The sequence below is a fragment of the Lepidochelys olivacea genome, assembly GCF_965140295.1.
Source record: "Lepidochelys olivacea isolate rLepOli2 genome assembly, chromosome: 6".
NCBI classification, from domain to species: Eukaryota; Metazoa; Chordata; order Testudines; family Cheloniidae; genus Lepidochelys; species Lepidochelys olivacea.
The window spans coordinates 16,163,550-16,185,952 of NC_140416.1; the positions used below are offsets into that span (position 1 = coordinate 16,163,550).

A 22,403-nucleotide genomic window follows, 5' to 3' on the forward strand; every position below is an offset into this window, starting at 1 on the left:
ACTTTGTCACAATACCTACCTACAGATACTAGGACATATGGCAGCCACTACTTTTTTGGTAAAACATGCACAACTGCACATGCGCTGCCTACAAAGCTGGCTGCATTCTATTTATATACCGAAGAAACATATCTTGAACAGCAACCTGACAGTGCACACAAAGATCAAAGAGTCTCTGTGGTGGTGGATACATGCAGAGCATGTATGCACGGGGATCCCCTTCCACCAAGACCCGCCATCCATATTGATTACAACGGATGCCTCATTAATTAGCTGGGGTGCTCACCTGGAACACCATGCCATTTAGGGGAGATGATCTTTGGCGGAGACACAGTTACACATCAACCTACTCAAACTATGTTTTGTTTGCAATGTGTGCCTCCACTTCCTCCCACTGATAAAGAACGAAACAGTAGGTGTGATGACTGATTAACATCATCTGCATGTTCTATATAAATTGACAGGGAGGATCCCGATCCCAATTCCTATGCAGAGGCCATGAGGCTGTGGAACTGGTGCATATGCCACAACATAAACATCTCAGCCTCCTGCCTTCCCAGCTGTCAGAACATGACAGTGGATACACTGAGCAGACGGTTCTCCCACAATCATGAATGGGAACTAAACAACACAGTCCTACAGTCCATATTCCAACAATGGGGCTTCCCATCCATTGACCTGTTTCCTATAGCACAAAATTGAAAAAGCTCATACTATTGCTCAAGAGCAGGCCTGGGACCCTGATCACTAGGGGATGCCTTCCTTCTCAAATGGGATGTAACACTCCTCTATGTGTTTTTACCGATACTCCTGCTGTCCTTCTAATGTCCTTCTAATTAGAAGGGCAATATTCCTTCTAATTTTTGACAGGCCATGTGCACAAGAAATTTCTTCTGTGCAAATTTTTGAAGCAGAGTTCAAATTTGGGTGCCATGAAGCAAATGCGCCCAAGCGAGTAAAATACTTATACATTTAAAATGTTTTAATTTGCAATATGTGTCAATTTATATGGGTTTTTAGATAGAGACATCAAACGTAAAAAAAGAAAAACAAAAGTTTTTTTTTTAATTTAAAATTTTCCTAAAATATACCAATGAATGATTATCAGCCAAGAATAAGATATGTAATTACAAATGCATTTTAATTTCCTTATTGGTCAAAATGTCAAAGACTGCTAAACTAACCTTACAGTTTTTCCCTGCGATCTTTTTCATTTGCCCATTCAATATAAACTCTGTCCAGATCCATCAGTCCTCCATCCAGCTGGTAACTCTTAATACACATCAGTATGTCCAAATGATCTACTTGTAAATGATTCCGTAGTTTGTTTTTTAGAGTGTTCATTAAGCTAAAGCCATGCTCACAGTCTGCACTTGATGCTAGGAATGTTCCTCCCATATCCATCAACTTTGCAAGATCCTGAAACTGTTCGTTCTGGTGTGCAAATGTCACCATATCCTGGAAACTTAAAACCAATTGTCTTTTGATTCTTTCGGCTACTGCAAACTTGAAGTCAACTTATTGGCTGACTATAACAATCTCTTCAGCAAGTCTTTGTATTTTGAACATAGGGATTTGACCTGATGAATTCCAAAATTGAAGTCACACTTAACTATTGCTGCACAATCAAGAGCGGACCACTCCTGGACTTCATCCTTTGGAAACCTGTTTGCAAAATGTGCACACAAGATGTTTATGAAAGTTATTATGGAACTAGTATCAATTTCATTATTTTCTTGAGAGCTCATATCTAAGAGAGCCTTAACTTTGTCACTCCATAAGACTGAATCTCCAAGGTACAGTCTTCTGATCTTGTTCAGTTTACCTAGGATAAGGTGAAATGCTTCAAGAGGTGTAAGGCCCCTTTTCTGGAGCAGCGAGGATAGTGAAGCCAGCTCCGACAAAATATGGTTCAAAACTTCTAATGTTATTTGATATTCCATGGTATTCAGCTTTTTGTGGCAGTATTTAGAAATTGGATCAGTATCTTTGTCTTGCTCAAAATATTCCAGAAGAGGATTATAGTAGCAAATAATTGCTCAAAGTGCAAAGTGCCTAGATAACCAGCGCACTTCATTGAGTGGCCTGAAAGCCACTGCCTCGCATTCAGAAGCATCCACTATTTCCTGAAGTTTGCATTTTCTCCTGGATGACCAACAGAACACCGTGTAGACAGTTTTCATTAAGGTTTCGATGTCTCTTATCAGCTTGACCTCTTTCCATGCATCGGAAATCCCCTAGTCTTCCCGGTGTGCAATGCAATGTTGCTGGACTAAGTGTGGAATATCACGTTTCAGCTGAGCCGCCACACCATTGAGTTTGCCCAATATCATGGAGGCACCATCAGATGTGAACATCACCATTTTCATTAAATCAAGTTGGTGTTTTTTTATAAAACTCTTTGATTGCAGACACGATTGAAACAGCATCATGTTCTTGCAATCATAATAGTCCACCAAACGAAGTTATAGTCTGCAGAATTTATGGATCTATATTTAGAGTATCAAGTATCTGTTAATGGATATATCAGTGCTTTCATCAACAGCTAGAGTATGAAACATTGCCGATGTTATTTCATGCATGAGGTCATTTTGGACAATTCAGTTGATAATTTCAAGAAATTCAAAAGCATAATTTTTACTTCTCCAGCTCGCTGGTTTGTGCACATACTTTTCTATACGGTCATTAATATCCTGAACACCTCCCAGACACTCACTCCACTCCACCCTGCCCCCTTCTCTGGCTGCACTCACCAGCCCTGCTGGGAGGTTTCTGGCTCCTAGGGTCAGAGTGGTGAGGGGGGGGTCTCCACTCTCCATGTGATGTCCCTGCCACAAGCGTGAGCTCCGTGGCTCCCATAGGCCAGGAAAAGCGCTAATCGGAGCTGCGGAGTGGGGCTTGCAGGCGCCGGCATAATGCAGAGACCCTAAGAGCCAGCAGATCCCTCTGGCTCTTAGGGTCGGATCTGGTCCGAGGGGGGCACCTGCAAGCCCCGCCCCCGCAGCTCTGATTGGGCAGGAGGGAGCCGCCCGTACTGCAGGCTCCTGCCTGCGGGTGGGGGCACTTCTGGGAGCTGCCCCAGGAAGCGTCACCACGCCAGCCCTGGGACTTTGGTGGTGATGGTGAACGGGTGCGTGTGCGGATGGTGTTTCCCCGTGTGTGTGGGGTTTAGAATCTGTGTGCGTGCGCACAGCTTAGAGGGAACAGTGGTCGAGGGTAATACACAAGATATACCTCAACAAGTCCAGGGTCATACCGATAGTCCACACATGTCCCAGACAAACTTGATACTCTTACCTGATGCAGATGGCAATTGGTGCACCACGACATCTCCTACTCCAGAGGAACCTTCTATCACAGGACAAGGGTTGGATTCTCCACCCGACTCTAGAGAGACTTCATCTGAAGGTGTGGCTCCTATATGGTTCCATCATGATGAATTAGCCTGTTCGGAACAGGTTAAACACATGTTACTAAACAGCAGGAGGCCAACCGCACATAAGACCTACCTTCAAAAATGGAGGAGGTTCCACTTATTGTGTCAAAACAAGTGCATTAATGCAGTTTCTGCACTCCTCTCGTTAGTGCTGGAGCTAAAAAACTCAGGACTATCCACAAGCTCCATTAAAGTACACCTTGCCGCCATTAACACATTCCACCATAACATCAAGGGGGCATCACTATTTGCACATCCCATTACCAACTGGCTCCTTATAGGCATACAGAGGTATGCGATCCTATGCCAACATGGGACTTGAATTTGGTATTAAGATACCTCATTGGCCCTCCATTCAAATCACTATTTATGTGTTCCCTAATACATCTATCAATGAAAGTAGCATTCTTGGTCACTATTACTTCTGCATAGCGAGTAAGCGAGATGGGGCCCTCATGGCCCATCCTCTGTATACCATATATTTTAAGGATAAGGTCACCCTGAGACCTCACCCAAAATTTGTACCCAAAATAGCGTAGTCTTTTCACCTAAACCAACTGATTCATCTCCGTACATTCTGCCCCAAGTCCTGTGGGAGCACGCAAGACACTGTTGTACATACTCTAGACATCAGACAAGCACTAGCATTCTACTTGGACAGAGCTAAGCCTTTCTGGAAATCTCCAAAGTTCTTCATCTCCACAATGGAACGCTGAAAAGGTTCCCCTATATCCACACACACACTGTCCAAATGGGTCTCTAGCTGCATCCACCTTAGTTACCAACAGAAGAAAATACAATCCCCATCAGGGATCAGAACTCATTCTACAAGATCACTAGCGACTTCAGTTGCCTTTCTGAATAATGTTCCACTCAGGGACATATGTAGACCTGCTACCTGGGCCTCTAAACACATTCACAAAACATTACGCAGTCACTGAGGCTCAGGATCGGATACACTGTTAGGTTTCACAGTGCTGTCCTTGATCATTCAAGCAACTCTGAAGCCCCTTCCATCCACAGTGGGGCACTGCTCTACAGTTACCTGAAGTGGAGCACTCATATGGATATCACTAGAAGAAGAGAAGATTACTCACCTTGTGCAGTAACTGAGGTTTTTGAAGATGTGTCCCCCTGTGGGTACTCCACTACTCACCATCCTCCCCTGTACGTCGGAGTTTGCAATAGGGACTCTACGGTAGAGCAGGAACTGAGGGGGTTGGGTCACATCCATGACAGATGGGGCACCAACGGTGCCGTGAGACAACCACTGCGCATGTGCAACCCAGATAGACATTGCCGCTGAAATTCTCTGATCAATGGCACAGGAGCGCACCGATACATGAAGTGGAGCACCCATAGTGGGACACATCTCGAAGAACCTCAGTTACTGCACAACGTGAGTAATCCTCTCTTCACTCACATGTGTGTTCGAGTATTTATGCACTGCCATATTTTTCCACGGACTGGTACAGTCTGACTGATACTCTGCCAGGGTAGTGTTAGGGCCCCATAACTGCCTGCGCTTGCTCCCCCTGCCACAGGTATTGCTTCACCAGCCTGCCTATGAGCCCTTCCAGGGACAGGGTTAGAGCACCATAATTATTGTATTACGGGAGTTGTGAGAAGGCTATTTTTTTTCTTTGAGTGATTGCTCATGTGTATTCCACAATAGGTGTGTGTGCTCACCACGTGCACCGGTGCCCGAAGTTTTTTCCTTAGCAGTACTAGTAGGGGAGATCCCCTAGTGACCCCTGGAGTGGTGCCTCCATGGCGCGGTATAAGGGGTGCTGCGCGCTCCCCCCACCCTCAGTTCCTTCTTGCTGCCGGTGAGGGTGCTTCGGAACTGATCTGCTCCAGCTTGTCTGCAGCTTTCCCCTAGAACTCTTGTTCGTTCATCATAGTAGTACCTGTAGTTGAAGTAGTTAGATTAGTTTACTTTAGTTTAGTGTGCCCAGATAGGGGTGTGCCCTGTACCCCGGGCTTTAAGTCATGCAACACTTGTAGGCAGCCGATGCCAGTGTGTGATCCACACTCGGACTGTTTACGCTGTCTGGGGGAAGCCCATCTCAGTGATCGCTGCAAGATTTGCAGGTCTTTCAAGCCTCGGACCAAGAGAGAAAGGGACATTTGGCTCTGGGCTATCCTGATGGAGTCAGTGTTGACCCCAACTCCAGTGCGCCACTCAGAGTTGGCACCAGGTACTGTGGTGTTGGTGCATGGCGACCCCTCGGTGCCATCTACCAGTCGGCACCACTCCCCGTTCTCAGAGCACACCAAGAAGGCTAAGAAGAGGCCTTCTCCGCCGCGGCACCGGAGCAAGGCTGGAGGAGAGGCTAGATCCATGTTGGGCAGTCCTCAGTCCCCATCAGCCTCCAGGCCTCTGACTCAGGTCGAGCTGAGTAGCCTGGCCCATTTGGAGCAGGCTTCCCCGGATGTCTGGATGCCCTCCATGCCAGAGACCAGGCAAACGGCCCAGGATGTTATGTCCCTGCAGGTGCCAGGGGCACTGCTAATGTTGGCTCTCCGGTTCAGAGGCAAGCCACAGTTGGGAACTGTGCAGTCGCCCCCTGCTTGGTACCGTTCGCGGTCAAGGGAATGTTCCTGAGGCTGTTCACCGCTCAGCGTCCGCCCAGTGCATAGTCGACGCCGGTCACCATCGACCCCTACCAGGTTGTCTGGCTGGGTTCTAACTAACAGGGGCTCTAAGCACCGCTCCGCCTTGAGGAGCAGGCCCCATCGAGACTGAGGCAGATGGCACCGAAGGTCCTCATCTCTGAGGGACTACCATAGCCAGTCACAACATGAACATTGACGCCATTCCCGTTCGTTGTCTCGCTCCAGGACCCCACTGCAGCACCGCTCTCGCAGTCCCAGGTGTCGATCGCTGGCACCTCACTGTCATGGATCTGCCCGCTGGAGCCGATCGCGGAGCAGCTTCTACTAGTGGCACCATATCTCCACGTTGGGACAATGGTCTCATGGTTGGCACCATTCCCGATGCCACCGCTCCTCCTGGTCCAGGGACAGCGACAGGTCGTACGCTAGCCCAGCCTTCCTTCGTAGCCGTTGATTGATGGGACAGACCAGTCAGCCTGAACAGCCTGCTCTGCCAGTGCCACAGCAGGTGCAGTGGCACCGGGCTCCTTGGCCAGCACTGTGGTACCAATGGGCCCTGTGGCCCCTGATGCAGCTCCCGGTCGGGGCTCGCGTGGTGACCAGAGCCTCGGAACGGCCATCGGCCTCTCTTTCCCAGCCTCCTAGGAAGGAGTCGGTGGGGCGTGCATCCTTGGTTCTGTGCCCAGAGGGCGACCAAGTGGTAGGACCCCCGGAACCAGTGGGTACGCAGAGTACTGTGCCGGCCTCCTCACCCTCCCCTGATGAGGTGATTATGGTCCCTCCTCCCTCTGTCTCTCAGGAGGACGCTAAAGGAACTATCAAAAAGGGTGGCATCAAGCCTCAACCTTTGGGTCGAGGAGGTGGAGGAACCCTTGGAGTCCCTCTTCAATGTCCTATCGGCCTCAGCACCAGGCAGGGTGACTCTGCCACTCCACGAAGGGGTGGCAAAAATTTCAAACGCCTTGTGGCAAACCCCGGCTTCCTTGCCCCCCATCTCTAAGAGGGCTGAACGGAAGTACTTTGTGCCCACCAAGGGGCATGAATACCTGTACATTCACCCTGCCCCAACTCTCAGGTGGTTGAGTTGGTCAGCCACAGGGAGTGGCAGGGCCAACCAGCCGCTACCCCAAAAAATAAAGGCTCAAGAAGTCTGGACTTATTTGGGAGAAAAGTTTATTCGTCCTCGAGTTTCCAGTTATGGGTGGTGAAGCATCTGGCCCTCCTGGGTCAGTATGAGTTCAATTTATGGGGCTCTCTACCCAAATTCGAGGACTCCCTCCAGGAGCATGTCAGGAAGGAGTTTAAAGCTCTGGTGGAGGAGGGTACAGCAGCTGCCAGGGCAACCCTGCAGGCAGCGGCGGCTGCGGTGTATACAGCTGCACGGTCTATGGCCTCCGCGGTGTCCATGAGGAGGGTGTTGTGGCTCCTGCTGTCTGGGCTGTCCAGTGAGGCGCAGAACTCCTGCAGGACCTCCCATTTGATGGCAAGTCCCTGTTTGCAGAACAGATGGACGTGAAGCTGCACGGTCTGAAAGATTCCCGCACTACGCTTAAGACACTTGGCCTCTATGTTCCGGCTCCGGCCACAGCAGGATCCCACCCAGGCCACCCACTCTACATATGAGCCCCCTTATAAAAAGTCGCGGGACTATAAGAAATGCCTGCAGAGGCAGTCCCGGTCTGCCCCCCAGCCTGGGCCCTACAAGAGTAAATAGGCGGGAAAACATGAGTTTTGATGTGACGCCCTGGTGCTACCTTCCAGTTCACACTAGGGATCCACCTGCAATATAGCTTCCCTTCTCCAACCAGTTGTGTGCTTTTCTCCCATAGTGGTCGTGGCTGATCTCAGGGTCAGTGGGTCCTCAACACCATCTCCTGGGGCTACGCCCTCCAATTTACCTCTACCCCGCCCAACCACCCTCCGCCCCATTCGTCCTGGGGAACCCCTCTCACGAAGCCCTGCTCGAGCAGGAGGTGTGGCGGCTCCTTGGCTTAGGAGGGGTGGAAGTGGTGCCAGCGAAGTTCAAACGCAAGGGGTACTACTCCTGCTATTTCCTAATCCTGAGGACCAAAGTGGGGCTCAGGCCCATCCAGTACATGGTAAAGCTCAAGTTCCATATAATCTCTCTGGCCTCTATCATCCCCTACCTGGATCCCGGGGACTGGTACACCGCCCTCAATCTGCAGGATGCATACTTCCACATTCCCATATTTGAGGGGCACAGGTGCTTCCTCTGTTTCACAGTTGGGCAGGAGCACTACCAATTTACGGTCCTCCCGTTTAGCCTGTCCACTGCTCCCAGGGTATTCACAAAGTGCATGTCTGTGGTGGCAGTCTACCTCAGATGTTATTGAGGTCCAGATCTTCCCCGATCTGGACGACTGGCTAGTCAAAGGCAGCTCCCGATCGCAGGTGTGGGATCATATGGCTCTCCTCCCTATGTGCGCTACCCTGGGCCTGTTGGTGAACGACACCAAGTCCACGGTAGTCCCAGTGCAGTGCATAGAGTTTATTGGGGCAGTCCTGGACGTGACGTCAGCCAAGGCTTCCCTCCCACTGGACAGATTCGAGACCCTGAAAGGACTCATTGATACAGTCATAACGTTTCCTGTGACGACAGCCAGAGTGTGCCTCCAGCTCCTGGGTCACATGTCAGCGTGCACATATGTAGTTCGCCATGGCAGACTCAGGATGAGGCCCCCGAGGTTGGCCTCGGTGTTCTCCCAGGCCAGAGACAGGATGGACAAGGTCCTCACTGTGCCTGAGCCAGTGATCGCCACCCTACAATGGTGGTCCTCCCTGGGGAACATGCTCCACGGGTCCCGTTCAGGGGCAGGCCCCTGTCGGTGGAGCTGGTGTACGATGATTCGGACCTGGGATGGGGAGCCCATGTGGGGGACGTTCAGACCCAAGGACTGTGGTCTCTGCAGGACCTTGCCCTGCATATAAATGTCAAGGAGTGTGTGTGGCCTTTTGCTTGCACCTGGAGGGCAGAGTGGTCAGGGTTCTCACGGACAACACAGCCTCGATGTTTTACATCAACAGGCAAGGCGGGACCCGCTCCTCTGCCAGGAAGCTCTCAGGCTGTGGGACTTCTGTATAGCCCACGACATTTGCCTACAGGCCTACCACCTACCAGCCGCCTGGAATTCGCGGGCAGATCTCCTGAGCATAGACTTCTTCTCTCAGCATGAGTGGTCTCTACACCCAGAGGTGGTGCACAAACTTTTCCAAGAGTGGAGAACTCCCCAGGTGGACCTGTTCGCGGCTCGGCAGAATTGCCGGTGTCCCCGGTTCTGCTCCGAGGGGTGGGGGCTGGGAATGGGTGCTATCTCCTACGCCTTCCTCCTATCCTAGTCAGGTCAGCTTCTCTATGCCTTCCCCCTGATCCCGCTGATCAACAAGGTCCTGGAAAAGATAAAGGCAGACAGGGCCCGGGTCCTCCTGATTGCCCCGGTGTGGCCCAGGCAACTTTGGTATGGGAACCTCATGAGCCTGGCGGTCGCCCCACCGTGGCCGTTACCATCACACCTGGACCTTCTCTCCCAGGACAAGGGCTGCCTCCTCCACCCCAACCTAGTGGCACACCACCTCACGGCATGGCTGCTCAGTGGTTAGGCTGGGAGGAGAGGACGTGCTCGGAAGGGGTTCAGAGCGTCCTCTTGGAAAGCAGGCAACCCTCCACGCGTCGAGCCTACTTGGCAAAGTGGTCTCAGTTTTCCTGGTGGGCAGCTGAGTGGGGCATTTCACCCGTGGCTGCCCTAATCCAGCTCATTTTAGACTACTTCCTTCACCTCAGAGCCCAAGGCCTAGCGCCCTCGTCCATCAAGGTGCACTTGGCTCCATATTGGCCTTCCACCCGCCGGTGCTGGGGCACATGGTATTTTCCCATGCTTTGACTGGCCGATTCCTTAAGGGTTTGGATCGTCTCTTCCCGTACGTTAGGCCCCCAATCCCGCAGTGGGACCTGAACTTGGTGCTGGCCCGGTTGACGGGTCCCCCTTTTGAGCCACTAGCTACATTCTCCTGGTCGCACCTCTCATGGAAGGTAGCTTTCCTGGTGGCGATCACGTCAGCTAGACGGGTCTCGGAACTCAGGGCCCTGACCTCCGAGCCCCCGTACACGGTGTTCCATAAGGATATGGTCCAGATTCACCCACATTCTTCATTCCTCCCTAAGGTGGTCTCTGCCTACCACAGGGGTCAGGACATTTTCCTGCCGGTCCTCTGCTCCAAGCCCCATGCGTCCAGTGAGGAGCACCACCTCCACATGCTGGATGTGAGACAGGCTCTGGCCTTTTACCTGGAGCAGACTAAACCATTCAGGAAGTCTTCGCAGCTCTTCATCGCCTCAGCTGAATGCATGAGGGGTTAGCCGATTTCCACTCAGCGGCTCTCCAAATGGATCACCTCATGCATCTGTACCTATTATGACCTGGCAGGTATCCCTCCACTGTCAATTGTGAGGGCACACTCAACTAGGGGACAAGCCTCATCGGCTGCCTTTTTAGCCCATGTCCCCATTCAGGACATTTGCAGGGCTGCCACATGGTCTTCAGTTCACATATTCACCTTGCATTATGCGATAGTCTCCCACAGCAGGGAAGACGCCGGGTTCGGCAGGGCTGTGCTCCATCCTGAGAGTTTGTGAACTCCTACCCACCTCCAACTGATTTAGCTTGGAATCACCTATTGTGGAATACACATGAGCAATCACTTGAAGAAGAAAAGACAGTTACCTTTTCCATAACTGGTGTTCTTCAAGATGTGTTGCTCGTGTCTATTCCACATCCCACCCTCCTTCCCCTCTGTCGGAGTTGTCTGGCAAGAAGGAACTGAGGGTGGGGGAAGCGCGCAGCGCCCCTTATATCGTGTCATAGAGGCGCCACTCCAGGGGTTGCTGGGGCGCTCCCCTACGGGCACTGCTAGGGGAAAAACTTCTGACACCGGTGCACGTGGCGAGCACGCACACCTATTGTGGAATAGACGTGAGCAACACATCTCAAAGAACACTCAGTTATGGAAAAGGTAACTGTCTTTTCTTCTTTGAGGAGTATCCTTGTGCATGCTCCACTTTAGGTGAATCTGCATCCCAGTGCCTGTGATCAGAATTTGAGTAGCAGTGCCTGGTTGGGTTGCACACGTGCAGTCCCTGTATTGGGCCACCTCTGGGGGTTACATAGCACTGTGTCTCCCCGCCCCCAGTTCTTTCTCTACTACCCTTGGCTTAAATGGAACAATTAGCAAAGCCTCTGAGTTTACCTTTAATCGACGTCAGATTTGGAGTAGTAGTTTTAGAACATAGTTTAGTTAGTTAATATTTAACTACCCTTTCTCTTCCCTGTTGATTTTTTTCTACTAAAAAAAATCTTTTTTTCTTCTCTTAGAAGTTTAAGTATCATTTATTATTATATCCATTAGTATAGAACAGTTAACCTCCCTCATGTGAGAGACCCTATTCTAAGGGGCATGCCCAACTCTCTGTGTTGCCTCACTTGCTGGTTGTCAATCCCAGTTTCTGATGGACATTCGCAATGTGTCCGCTGCTTTCGCAAGACACACATCCCATAAAAGTGATCCCACTGCCGTAATCTAAAGACCAGCACCAGAAAAGCAAGGGATCTCCAGTTAAAACTCCTCATGAGGGAGTGCCCAGCATCTGATTCAGGATTACAGACCCTCCTGGGCACTGACTTCTAGCAGTGGCATCTGACAGAAATTCCGCAACACCCTCTCAGAGGAAGGAGCACTACTTCAAAAAGGTGACAAAAAACAGGTTCTGACCTCCCCTTCTCGGGAATCTACCAAAAAGAGACTCTTCCTGACCCATCAGACCCCATCGGTACTGACCACACTGAGACCTACCACCTCTGAGGCAACGGGACCATCCAGCATCACGGGTACCATGCAAGCCAAACAACCTAAGTGGGCAGGCTCAGACAAAGGCACAAAAGAGGAATTTACCATCCCTATCTCATTACTGCCAGAGCCGCTCAAACATGCATCACCGAGCAGCTCAGCAGCACTACAGTCTTTGGCACTACCTTCTGCCTCCATACCACATAGCACATGATCCTTGGCACTAAGAACTGTAATAATGGCATTGGGACTGCCAGCAACACCTTCCTTGGTACTGATACTCTCAGTACTGCAATTTCTCTGGCATAATGATCTTCTAGTCTCTTTGGCACCAGAATTTCCCCTCCTTGGTACTGATGTTACTTCAGCGTGCTTGGTACCATGCCAATTCACACCACTACCCAGATTAGCTTCTCCTTTCTCAAGCGATGAGGATGATGATGAAGGGGAAATCTACTCTTCACATCACTCCTTGCCTATCCAGACAGCTACCAGGTCAGGTCCACTAGAACAACCTGAACACCACCCCAGACCAGCAACTCACAGGTGGTACAGACACCTATGGTTACCACCACTAATGCCATTCCCACCAGCCCTACTGGGATCCATGGGCAGCATACTGTCACCACTCCCCTAAGCCTCCCAGTACACATAGGGAGAGGTCAAGGCAGTCTCCATCACTCTCTCAGTACTTGGATCCTCTGAGCCCTCGGAAGAGGCACTTGAAGGGCTGGAGGAAACTTCGGATCAGGAAGTCAACCCAGCTGCCAATTTTCCATCCTGTTCTCTGGATGAAGCTATCATGTCCTCATCACCAGGGCCGGGTTAATCCAGGGGCCTTAGGGGCTGCAGCCCAGGGCCCTGGACTAAGGGGGGCCCGGAGCAGCAGGGCTCAGGAAGGCTGTCTGCATGTTGTGGCCCCACGCCACTCCCGGAAGCGGCCAACTGCTGGCATGTCTCTGCAGCCCCTGGCAGAGTGAGGGGGAGGCAGCTCCGTGTGCTGCCCCAGCACTGTGCCCCTGTGGGGTCGGCACTTGCAGGCACAGGCAGCGCACTGAGACTCGCTGTCCCCCTACCTCCGGGGACGTGCAGAGATGTGCCAGCAGCTCCTTCTGCACTCCAACCCCCTGCCCCATGTCAGAATCCCCTCCTGCACCAAACTCCCTCACAGAGCCCACACTCCTCAGTCTCTCCTGCACCTGAACATTCTGCCCCAGCTTGGAGCCCCCTCCTGCACCCAAACTCCCTCCCAGAAAGAAACTAATATAACAGCTGTTCTAAGGTAAGAAGTAGGCTATTTTGAATTAACTATATTCTACATGTTTTAAGACTGAAATGTAACCACAGAATGGCTTTATGTTAATTAAAAGGCAAGTTTAGTGTAGCTTTAATAGCCTTGATGCCATAATTGTGATAATTTTGTTTCAAATTAGGAAAAAGACTTGTATACAGGGGCCCCACAAAATCTAATAGCCCCAGGCCCACAGGACAGTTAATCCAGCCCTGCTCACCACCCACAATGGGGGATGATTTTAAACAGTTCAAAGAGCTGTTTAAGAGGATTGCAGAAGCATTGGAGATACGACTGGAAGAAGTCCAAACATAAGTTGTTGGATGTCCTCCAAAGTTCAACTTCTTCCAGGATTGCTCTCCCAATAAACAAGGTTCTCATGGACCCAGCTAAGGCCATCTGGCATACCCCAGCAACAATTCTGCCCACTTGCAAAAGAGCGTACAAAAAATATTATGTCCCTTCCAAAGGAATGAAATTTTTATTTTGACACCCAATGCCAATCTCACTGGTGGTAGAGGCTATGAATGAGTGGGGCAGACAACACCATTCCAGATCCACCCCATATGACAGGGACAGGAAAAAATTAGATCTTTTTGGGTGTAAGGCCTACTCAGCGAACCTACAGTTCAGGATTGCAAATTACAAGGCACTAATGACCAAATACAACCATTTCAACTATTCAAAGATGTCTGACTTTATTGATTATCTACCTGATGACAAAAAGGAATAATTTAAAGCAGTCATCTCTGAGGGTCAACTCCTAGTTTGCATAGCTTTACAAACCTTACTGGACTCGGCAGACACGGCGGTATGTTCCATTGCTATAGTCATGTGATGAGCTTCCTGGGTCCAGCTCTTGGAGTTTCCCCAAAAGGTACAATCCACTGTCAAGGATCTCCCATTCGAGGGCCTGAAGCTGTTGGCAGCTAAAACGGATGAGTCGCTTCACACAAAAGACTCCAGGGCCACTCTGAAATCCTTGGACATCTACATGCCTGACCGAGGAAAAAACAGGGAAAGTATTACTCAGTGCAAAGAACAAGATTCATGCCCTATACTCAACCACAGAGGCAATATAACCCACAAAAATAGACCCATGAGACGGAGATGACTCCCATGTCAGCCATCAACATCCCAAGAACTCCCCGCCACTCCCTAAACAACAGTTTTTAGGGTTTGGTCGAGGGCTGGAGATACCTCCTCCATTTTCTATTCCTGGAACTATCTGACAACATCCATCCTTTCGGAGACCATCTGACTCCATTCCACCCAGCATGGCAAACCATTACATCAGACAAATGGGTACTAGAAATTATCGAGACTGGCTATTCAATCCAATTTACCTCCATCCTCCCCATGCTTCCTCTCTCCCCATTCCTCTTCAGGGACCCTTCTCACAAACACCTACTGCGATATGAGGTAAACCATTTCATACACCTGGGCACTGTAGAACCAGTACCAACACAACACAGAGGGAAGGGCTTCTACTCCCATTATTTTTAACCCAGAAGAAAACAGGAGGATGGAGGCCAATTCTCGACCTAAGAAGACGCAACAAATTCGTGAAGACCCAGCGATTCAGGATGGTCATGCTAGCTACGATAATTCCAGCACTAGAACTAGGGGAGTGGTTCTCAGCCCTTGACCTCCAGAATACACATTTCCACATAATGATACATTCCTCCCACAGGAAGTTTTTAGATTTGTTCTGGGCACAGATCATTATCAATACAAAGTACTCCCTTTGGGCTTATCTATGGCTCCACAGGTATTCTCAAAAGTCCTTGCAGTATTGGTGGCTCACCTCCGCAGACAAGGAGTCATAATAGTCCCCTATCTGGACAATTGCTTAGTCAAACCTTGACTTGAGAAGAGGCCCTATAAGCTATCCAAAAAAACAGCTCTTTTCACACAACTGGCTCTACAAATAAATGAAGAAAAATCAACGTTCACACCTGTACAGAGACTGGAATTCATTGGGAACTACCTCGATTCGAAGCTATAGTCTCTCTGCCCCCTCACAGATTTACTACTCTAGTCAACCTGATCACTTCAACACAAACAAGCCCACAGATATCACCCAGGACCTGCCTCCCACTGTTAGGCCGTATGTCAGCAACGACATTTGTCGTGAAGCATGCAAGACTACACATGCATTGCTTGTAGGGCTGACTCAGGACAGTATACATCCCACACAGACACAGTATAAACAAGTACCTTACGATGCCAGGCAAAATACAAAAATTCTCTACAGTGTTGGACTCAACCATACAACATTTGCACAAGAGTTCTCTTTTCATAGATCCCTCCATCAATGATACAACAGATGCTTCTCTGCAAGGTTGGGGGTGAGGGCACATTTGCACAACCACATGATCCAAGGTCACTGGTCCCCATAAGAATCAACATTGCCCATAAACTTACTGGAGCTATGGGCAGTCCACAATACATGCTCACACTTCCTACTCATGATCAGGGACAAGACCATAAAGGTGTTGACGGACAACATTGCTTGTATGTTTTATATAAACCGACAAGAGGGAGCATGGTCAACACCCTGTGCACAGAAAGCGATGTGATTATGGAATTGGTGCATCTGCCACATCATCAACATCTCAGCCTCCAGTCTACCAGAATGCCAAAATACCACTGCAGCTGCACTGAGCAGGAAATTCCCCCAAGACCATGAATGGGAGATAAACACATGGGTACTACAGAGCATATTCAAACACTGGGGGGCGGGTCTCAACTGTAGATGTCTTTGTGACAATCCAGAACGCCAAGTGCCCATCCTTCTGCTCGACAGCGGGCCTGGGACCCCATTCTCTAGGCGATGCTTTTCTCCTCAAATGGGAGGCACCTTTACTGTACATCTTTCCCCCCACCCCTCTCCTATCCAGGGTCATACACAAGATAAGGACTGACAATTCCAGAGTCATCTTGATAACCCCTGCTGGCCCAGAGAAACGTGGTTTCATTATCTCTTGCAGATGGCTGTGTGCCCACCCCACACTCTTCCCTTCCACCACATCTCCTGTCTCAGGATGCAGGTCAGGTCCACCACCCAAACGTGGCAAAACACCACCTGAATGCATAGCTACTCCATGATTCCAAGGCAGTGAAATGACCTGTTCAGAGGAGGTAATGGACATTCTCTTAAATAGCAGAAGATCTACTACACGAAATACCTACCTGCACAAATGGAAGAGATTCCACATATGATGCCAGAATGGACAAACTGTGATGACTACCTCTCCTTTACAAATGGTATTAGATTACATACGAACTTAAGAAATCTGGTCTCTCAATGAGCTCGATTAGAGTACACTTCGCAGCAATCATGGCTTTCCACCACAAAGATGACAAGTTCTTGATCTTCACCTAGCCTACCATTAAACTTTTTCTCAAGGATCTTTGTAACTTTTACCCTGAAATACAAACCCATGCTCCATCATGAGACCTTAATCTGGTGCTGCAATGCATTACTGGGCCCCTGTTTGAACCCTTAGTGATGTGTTCACTTCTCCACCTCTCAATGAAAATGACATTTCTCATCACTCTTACTCCTGACGAGTAGGAGAACTTAAGGCCCTCATGACACACCCCCATACACAATATTTTTCAAAAACAAAGTTACTCTAAGGCTTCATCCAAAATTCTTACCTAAAATAGTTTCCTTGTTCCATTTGAATCAACCCATCTATCTCCCATGGTTCTTCCCAAAACCTCATGGAACAAACAAGAACTGATGTTTCATACCCTGGACATCTGAAGGGTGCTAGCATTTTACATCGACAGGACTGAGAAAGTCACCAAGTTATTTCTTTCCATCACAGAATAATATAAGGGAGACGCCATATCCAAACACAGGCTGTTGAAGTGGATCTCTGGCTGCATTGACCTTTGCTATCGCCATCAGCAACTATAAGCCCCATCAGGATCCCACACACACTCCACCAGAGCACACTCTACATCATAGCTTCCTCAACAATATGCCCTTTATGGACATCTGCAAAGCAGCAACCTTATGCGTCAGCCCATATGTTTACAGAGCATTACGTCAGGGAGCAGGACTCGTCATCAGAAGCTCTATTTGGACTTATGGTTTTATCAACCGTCATGACTGCAACTCCAAAGCCCCTTTGTTCCACTGGGGGGCACTGCTCTACAGTCACCTAAAGTGGAGCACCCACAGGGACACTTGTCGAAGAAGAAGAGAAGGTTACTCACCCTGTGTAGTAACTGAAGTTCTTTGAGATGGTTGTACCTTTGGGTGCTCCACTACCTTCCCACCTCCCATCTACTTTGGAGGTTTCACACTGAAGACTCTGCAGTAGAGAAGGAACCAAGCGGGGGGTGGGAGTGGGAAGAGTTGGTAGCACAGTGCTATGTAACTTTCAGAGGCGGCCCGGGACGCGGACAGCACATGTTTGACCCGGTAGGCACTGTGACAGAAATTCTTCGATCTCAGGTGCAGGGACGAAGATTCACCTGAAGTGGAGCACCCACAGGGAGAACCATCTCAAAGAACCTCAGTTACTGCACAGGGTGAGTAACCTTCTCTTTTAACTAAAAGGGAAGGGGTGTCTGTACCTAAACAGGAATCTAGCAGTGATGAGATTTTCAGAGTATCTGAATTTTTTGTGTTTTTGTGTTTACATTTTATTTTGTTGCTATATATGGGTACTGTGATGAAAATTAAATTATTTTTTTGTGTACTTTTTAAATATAGAGATGTCATAGGGAGATAATGACAGGTCCCTTTACTCTGATAGCTCTGTATATTGTTCTGTGTATGCCCGGGTTATGTGTTTTGGGGAAGGTTATACAGTAGTGAGAACTTCCCATGCTGTTTTTTTTTTAATTAAAACTTTGTGATGAAACTTAAATGACAGAAGTTGTTTAGCTTAGGGTCCTTCATCACTTCTGCTTGGTCCTAATTCATTCTTGAGAAGCTCCATAGGAATGGTTACATATTTCTTGTGCCTGAGATTTTGGGAGGGTAATGCCTGATTCATTGTGAACAAAGCCAAAATTGTTCACGATGATATGAAATGTTCTCTGAATTTGGTATGTATTGCTAAAACCCGTTTGAACAAAGTTGCAGACCCATTTTTGTTATGGCAGATTCTGGCAGCTATATGATAATCTACGAGTCTCAGGTTTTATCTTTACTACAGTGTTAACTCAAGTTATCTATCCTTGAGCGAACGAGAGCTGGTCAGGACTTTTCAACTAAATGGTTTTTCATTGGAAAGTGCTGATTCATCAAAACCAAAACATGTTACAGAAACACATCAGTTTAGATTACATTTTCACCAGGAAGGTTTCTGAGGTCCAGACTGGAATTTCTGGTTGGGGGAGGAGGAAGATGGGGCTTGGCAGGGGGAGGAGAGAGAGCGAGAGAACACACACAGCCAATAGTCTTACCTGGAAGGTGGGAGTTGCAGGGTTCATGTCCCTGCTCTAAATCAGGCAGAAGAGGGACTTGAACCTGGGTTTCCCATTTTCCTGCTCAGTGCCATAACTACTGGGCTATTGGCTATTCTGGTTGGGGGTTCTCTCTCTCTTTGTGAATTTTTTTTGTAAGGTCGCTGTTTTGTCTGAAGGCAGAACAAACCAAATGCTGAAATTTTTCATGAAACAGAATTCTTGTTTTCAAATTATCCTAGCTTAATGAGAGCAGTCATGCTCAAAAACAATGCTTGAACAGCACAGACTGGATTAGCAGCACAGAGAAGCTGAGTCCCTGCTGCATTATAGCTGAAGCTTCATCAGCACTCAAGCTTCACCTCCCACTCCTTGACAGATCACCTAGCATGAGTTTAAAGCACCGCTTGAGCTAGAGATTTTTGTGTGTGTGCAAGCAAGTCAAGTCAGGGGCAATAATTGAGTTATATCTTGAGCTAACACTGCACTGAAGAGAAACCCTCAGACAGGAAGAATTGGTGAGATGTTTACGGTTTTTAGCCTGATTATAATACAAAAGGTGGCCAATCTCTGTTTGTTCAAGTTTGTAGCTGTCTCCTGTGAGTCTGCAGCAGACCAACATTTTTATTTCTTCTAGTGTATAGACCACAAGAGTTATTTGTGGGATTTTATCTCTGAGTTATCTGAACTGATGTCAGTACTTCTGCTGAAGTTCTTGGAAATTACAGTATTGTTCTCATGGATTTCAATAAGTATGTGGATAATAGTGCTGATGGGCTGCCATGTAACTTCCTATAAGAGAGGGAAAGTTCCCAGAGGGTCAGATATGCTCTGTCTTGATTTGAGCATAGTTTGACTGATTTGAGTGTTAGGGTTGCCTGAAAATTTAAACCAAAGAGATTACGTACATTTTTTGACAATACTGATTATAGAGTTACAGTTTAATTTCTTCTTTTCAAATCAGTACTCTGCTGCTGAAAAATTAGAGTGTGGGGGAGAGAAAATTTTGTTAGACTAGTGGGAAATCAAAATGTAATATGTCCCTTAATAGCTCAGTTGTTTCAACTAAATAAATATTATTTATTTCCAGACCTATGATGATATCATTTTTAAGGCTGGTGCTGAAGCAAGAAACCAAACAAACTAGCCTGGGTAGTTTTAGCATAGTTAAAAAAACGCAAGAGAAATAATTGATTTAGGAACCTACCAGTGTAGGAACCAATAACAAGAAAAGGAAGAATTTAAAGGAATTATGTTTCTCTTCTTAATTATATTGTCAAAGCTTATTTTAATACTTTTCTCCAATGATAGTACAAATAACACATTTAAAAAGTTCCCCAAAAAAGCAAACTTAAAGTAATTATTTTAAGTAGGCATGTCTAATCATGAATTAAAATATAGTTTGTCACCTACTGTAAAATAAATGGGATTTAATGTACTTGTTTTTCTTTTCTTTAGCTGAATGGATTGGAATGTCTGGTGTTATTTCTCTCACTGTTTTGGGAATTCTTTTAGATTCTGTAAGCTTTAGTCCAGGGGTTGATGAATTTATCTTTAGGTGAGTATTTACTTCCATTTTAAATTAACTGTTTTATGTCCTTCAAGATATTCCTTGTTGCTACTTACCTGTCAAGAGAGGGAACTGTGTTTATAGGCAGACTAATCTGGTCAATAGTGGACCATACAAATGGTCCCTGGATTACATGCTCTTCCAGTGGGGTGGTTCATTCATAATTAAAAAACAAACAATCTAGTGTTCTGGTTAAAACACAGAGAAAAGTTGCCTTAATCCCTTCTGGCTTTGTGGAAGGAGTGTACCTCGAGGTTCTCCTTCCTAGGTGCTTCACTTTAGGTGTTCATGTGCCCCTTGCTTGTAATTGGAGATTTGTAGTAGCAGTGCCAGTTTGGATTGCACATGCGTGGTCCCTGTCTCTTGCCACCTCAGGTGGTTATCTGGCGTTGTGCGACCAACCCCCTCTCAGTTCCCTTTCTACTGCCTTTGGCTTGAGTCGGAGCATCTAGCAGCACCTCTGTGCCTAGTCTTATTACCATAGTTTTCACTAGTTAGATTTAATTCTTGCTCTTTATAGTTAATTCTTTTCTCCTCTTCTTTCCCATTAAATTTATTTTCTCTCTCAAAACATTTTTTTTCTTCAGACCAGAAGTTTAGGTTTCTGTTGTTAACTGTTAGAGTAGACTATTAGTTTTTCCCCTTACGGGGGCAAATACTCCTCTGAGGGGCATCCCCGGTTCCCTGGGTTTTAAACGCTGCCTCACCTGCAGACTTTCAGTACCTGTATCTGACAGGCACTCATAGTGTGTTCACTGCCTCGGCGAGACACACATACCTCAGAAATGCTCACAGTATCGCAACCTAAAAGCCTGGATCAGGAAAGCAAGACACCTACAATTTAAACTCTGCCTGAGGGAGAAGTCTCTCCGGCCAGCATCTGAGCCTGAAGCACAGACCCCACCTGTCAGCAATCCTTCCTCTATGGCTCAGACTAAAGATCTCCCCTCTAAGAAGGTGGCAAAAAGTGGGCCACAACTTCCCTGGCTTGGGAATTTGCCAAAAAATGGTGTTCCCCAAACTAGCAAACCCCATGGATACTGAGCATGCTGGCCTTCTCCATGGCTGAAGTAGTGGGACCCTCCGGTACCAAAAGAGTACTTGTGGGTACCAAAAGAGCAAAAGACTCCAAGCAGGTTCGTTCTGACATGGGCAGCAAGGGAAAACCGAAACCCCATGCTTTGACACCGGCAGAGCTGACTAGATACCTAGCGCCGAGCGGCTCGGCACCACTGCAGACCATGGCACAACCTTCTGTTGGTATAACGCAATCGGAGCACGCATCAACACCATCAGTCATGCCGCAACAGTCGGTACTGACTGTTACACCTTCAAAGGCACTGATGCTACCGGCACCACAGCAATTCCTGCAGCAGAAGGACCTAATGGTCACCTCAATGCCAGAATCTCCTATTCTCAGCACCAATGTCACTCAGGCATGTTTGCTACCAAGCCACTTCACCACTCTACCTCGATCTGCTCCCCCGTTCTCGAGTGATAAGGAGGATGAGGACGAAGGGGAAATATAATCTTCAAACCATTCTTCTCCCATGTATGCGCCTACCAGACCAGATCAACCACTGCAAAGGGGATATTATACTGAACCCAAAAATTGACACTGGTATGGGCACCCATGGATGCCACTGATGCCTTTTCCACTACAGTGGCCTTATTGGAGCCAATGGGCGGCATACCCCCCACAACACCACAAACCTCCCAGCCCACCCAGGTTGAGTGCACATCATTCACCCTCACCTTTGGTACTGGGACCATCTGAGCTTCCAGAAGAGGTGGCTGAAGAGGAGTATGAGATCTCTGAGCAGGAGATGGCACCAGCAGCCCACTTTTCATCATCTTCCCCCAACGACACCATCATGCCCCACCTTCCAATATGGGAGATGATTTCAAACAATTTCAAAACCTTGACAAGAGAGTTGCGAGCTCACTGGACATTTCACTGGAAGAAGTCCAGGAAGCACAACATAAACTCCTAGACATCTTACAGACGTCAACGTGTTCCAAAATCGCTCTACCCACAAATGACCTGATTATGGAATCAGTTAAGTCAATTTGGCAGACCTCAGCAACAATCCCACGCATGTGCAAGAGGTCTGACAAAAATATTATGTGCTGGCTAAGGGAATGGAATTCTTCTTCTTGCACCCCACACCGAATTCCTTGGTGGTGGATGCAAT

The 22,403-nt window shown here is 48.0% G+C and overlaps 1 protein-coding gene across 1 annotated transcript in view; it reads left to right on the top strand.

The window, feature by feature from the left end:
* The window catches only part of LOC311522788 (solute carrier family 9 member C1-like), a gene marked incomplete at its 5' end in the record, with an annotated part of 307,404 nt that overhangs the window by 62,922 nt on the left and 222,079 nt on the right, over positions 1–22,403 (top strand). Inside the window, one exon of the mRNA XM_084632258.1 lies at positions 20,097–20,196. Within this exon, the coding sequence (XP_084488384.1) occupies positions 20,097–20,196 (100 nt within the window). The remainder of the gene's footprint in view (positions 1–20,096; positions 20,197–22,403) is intronic.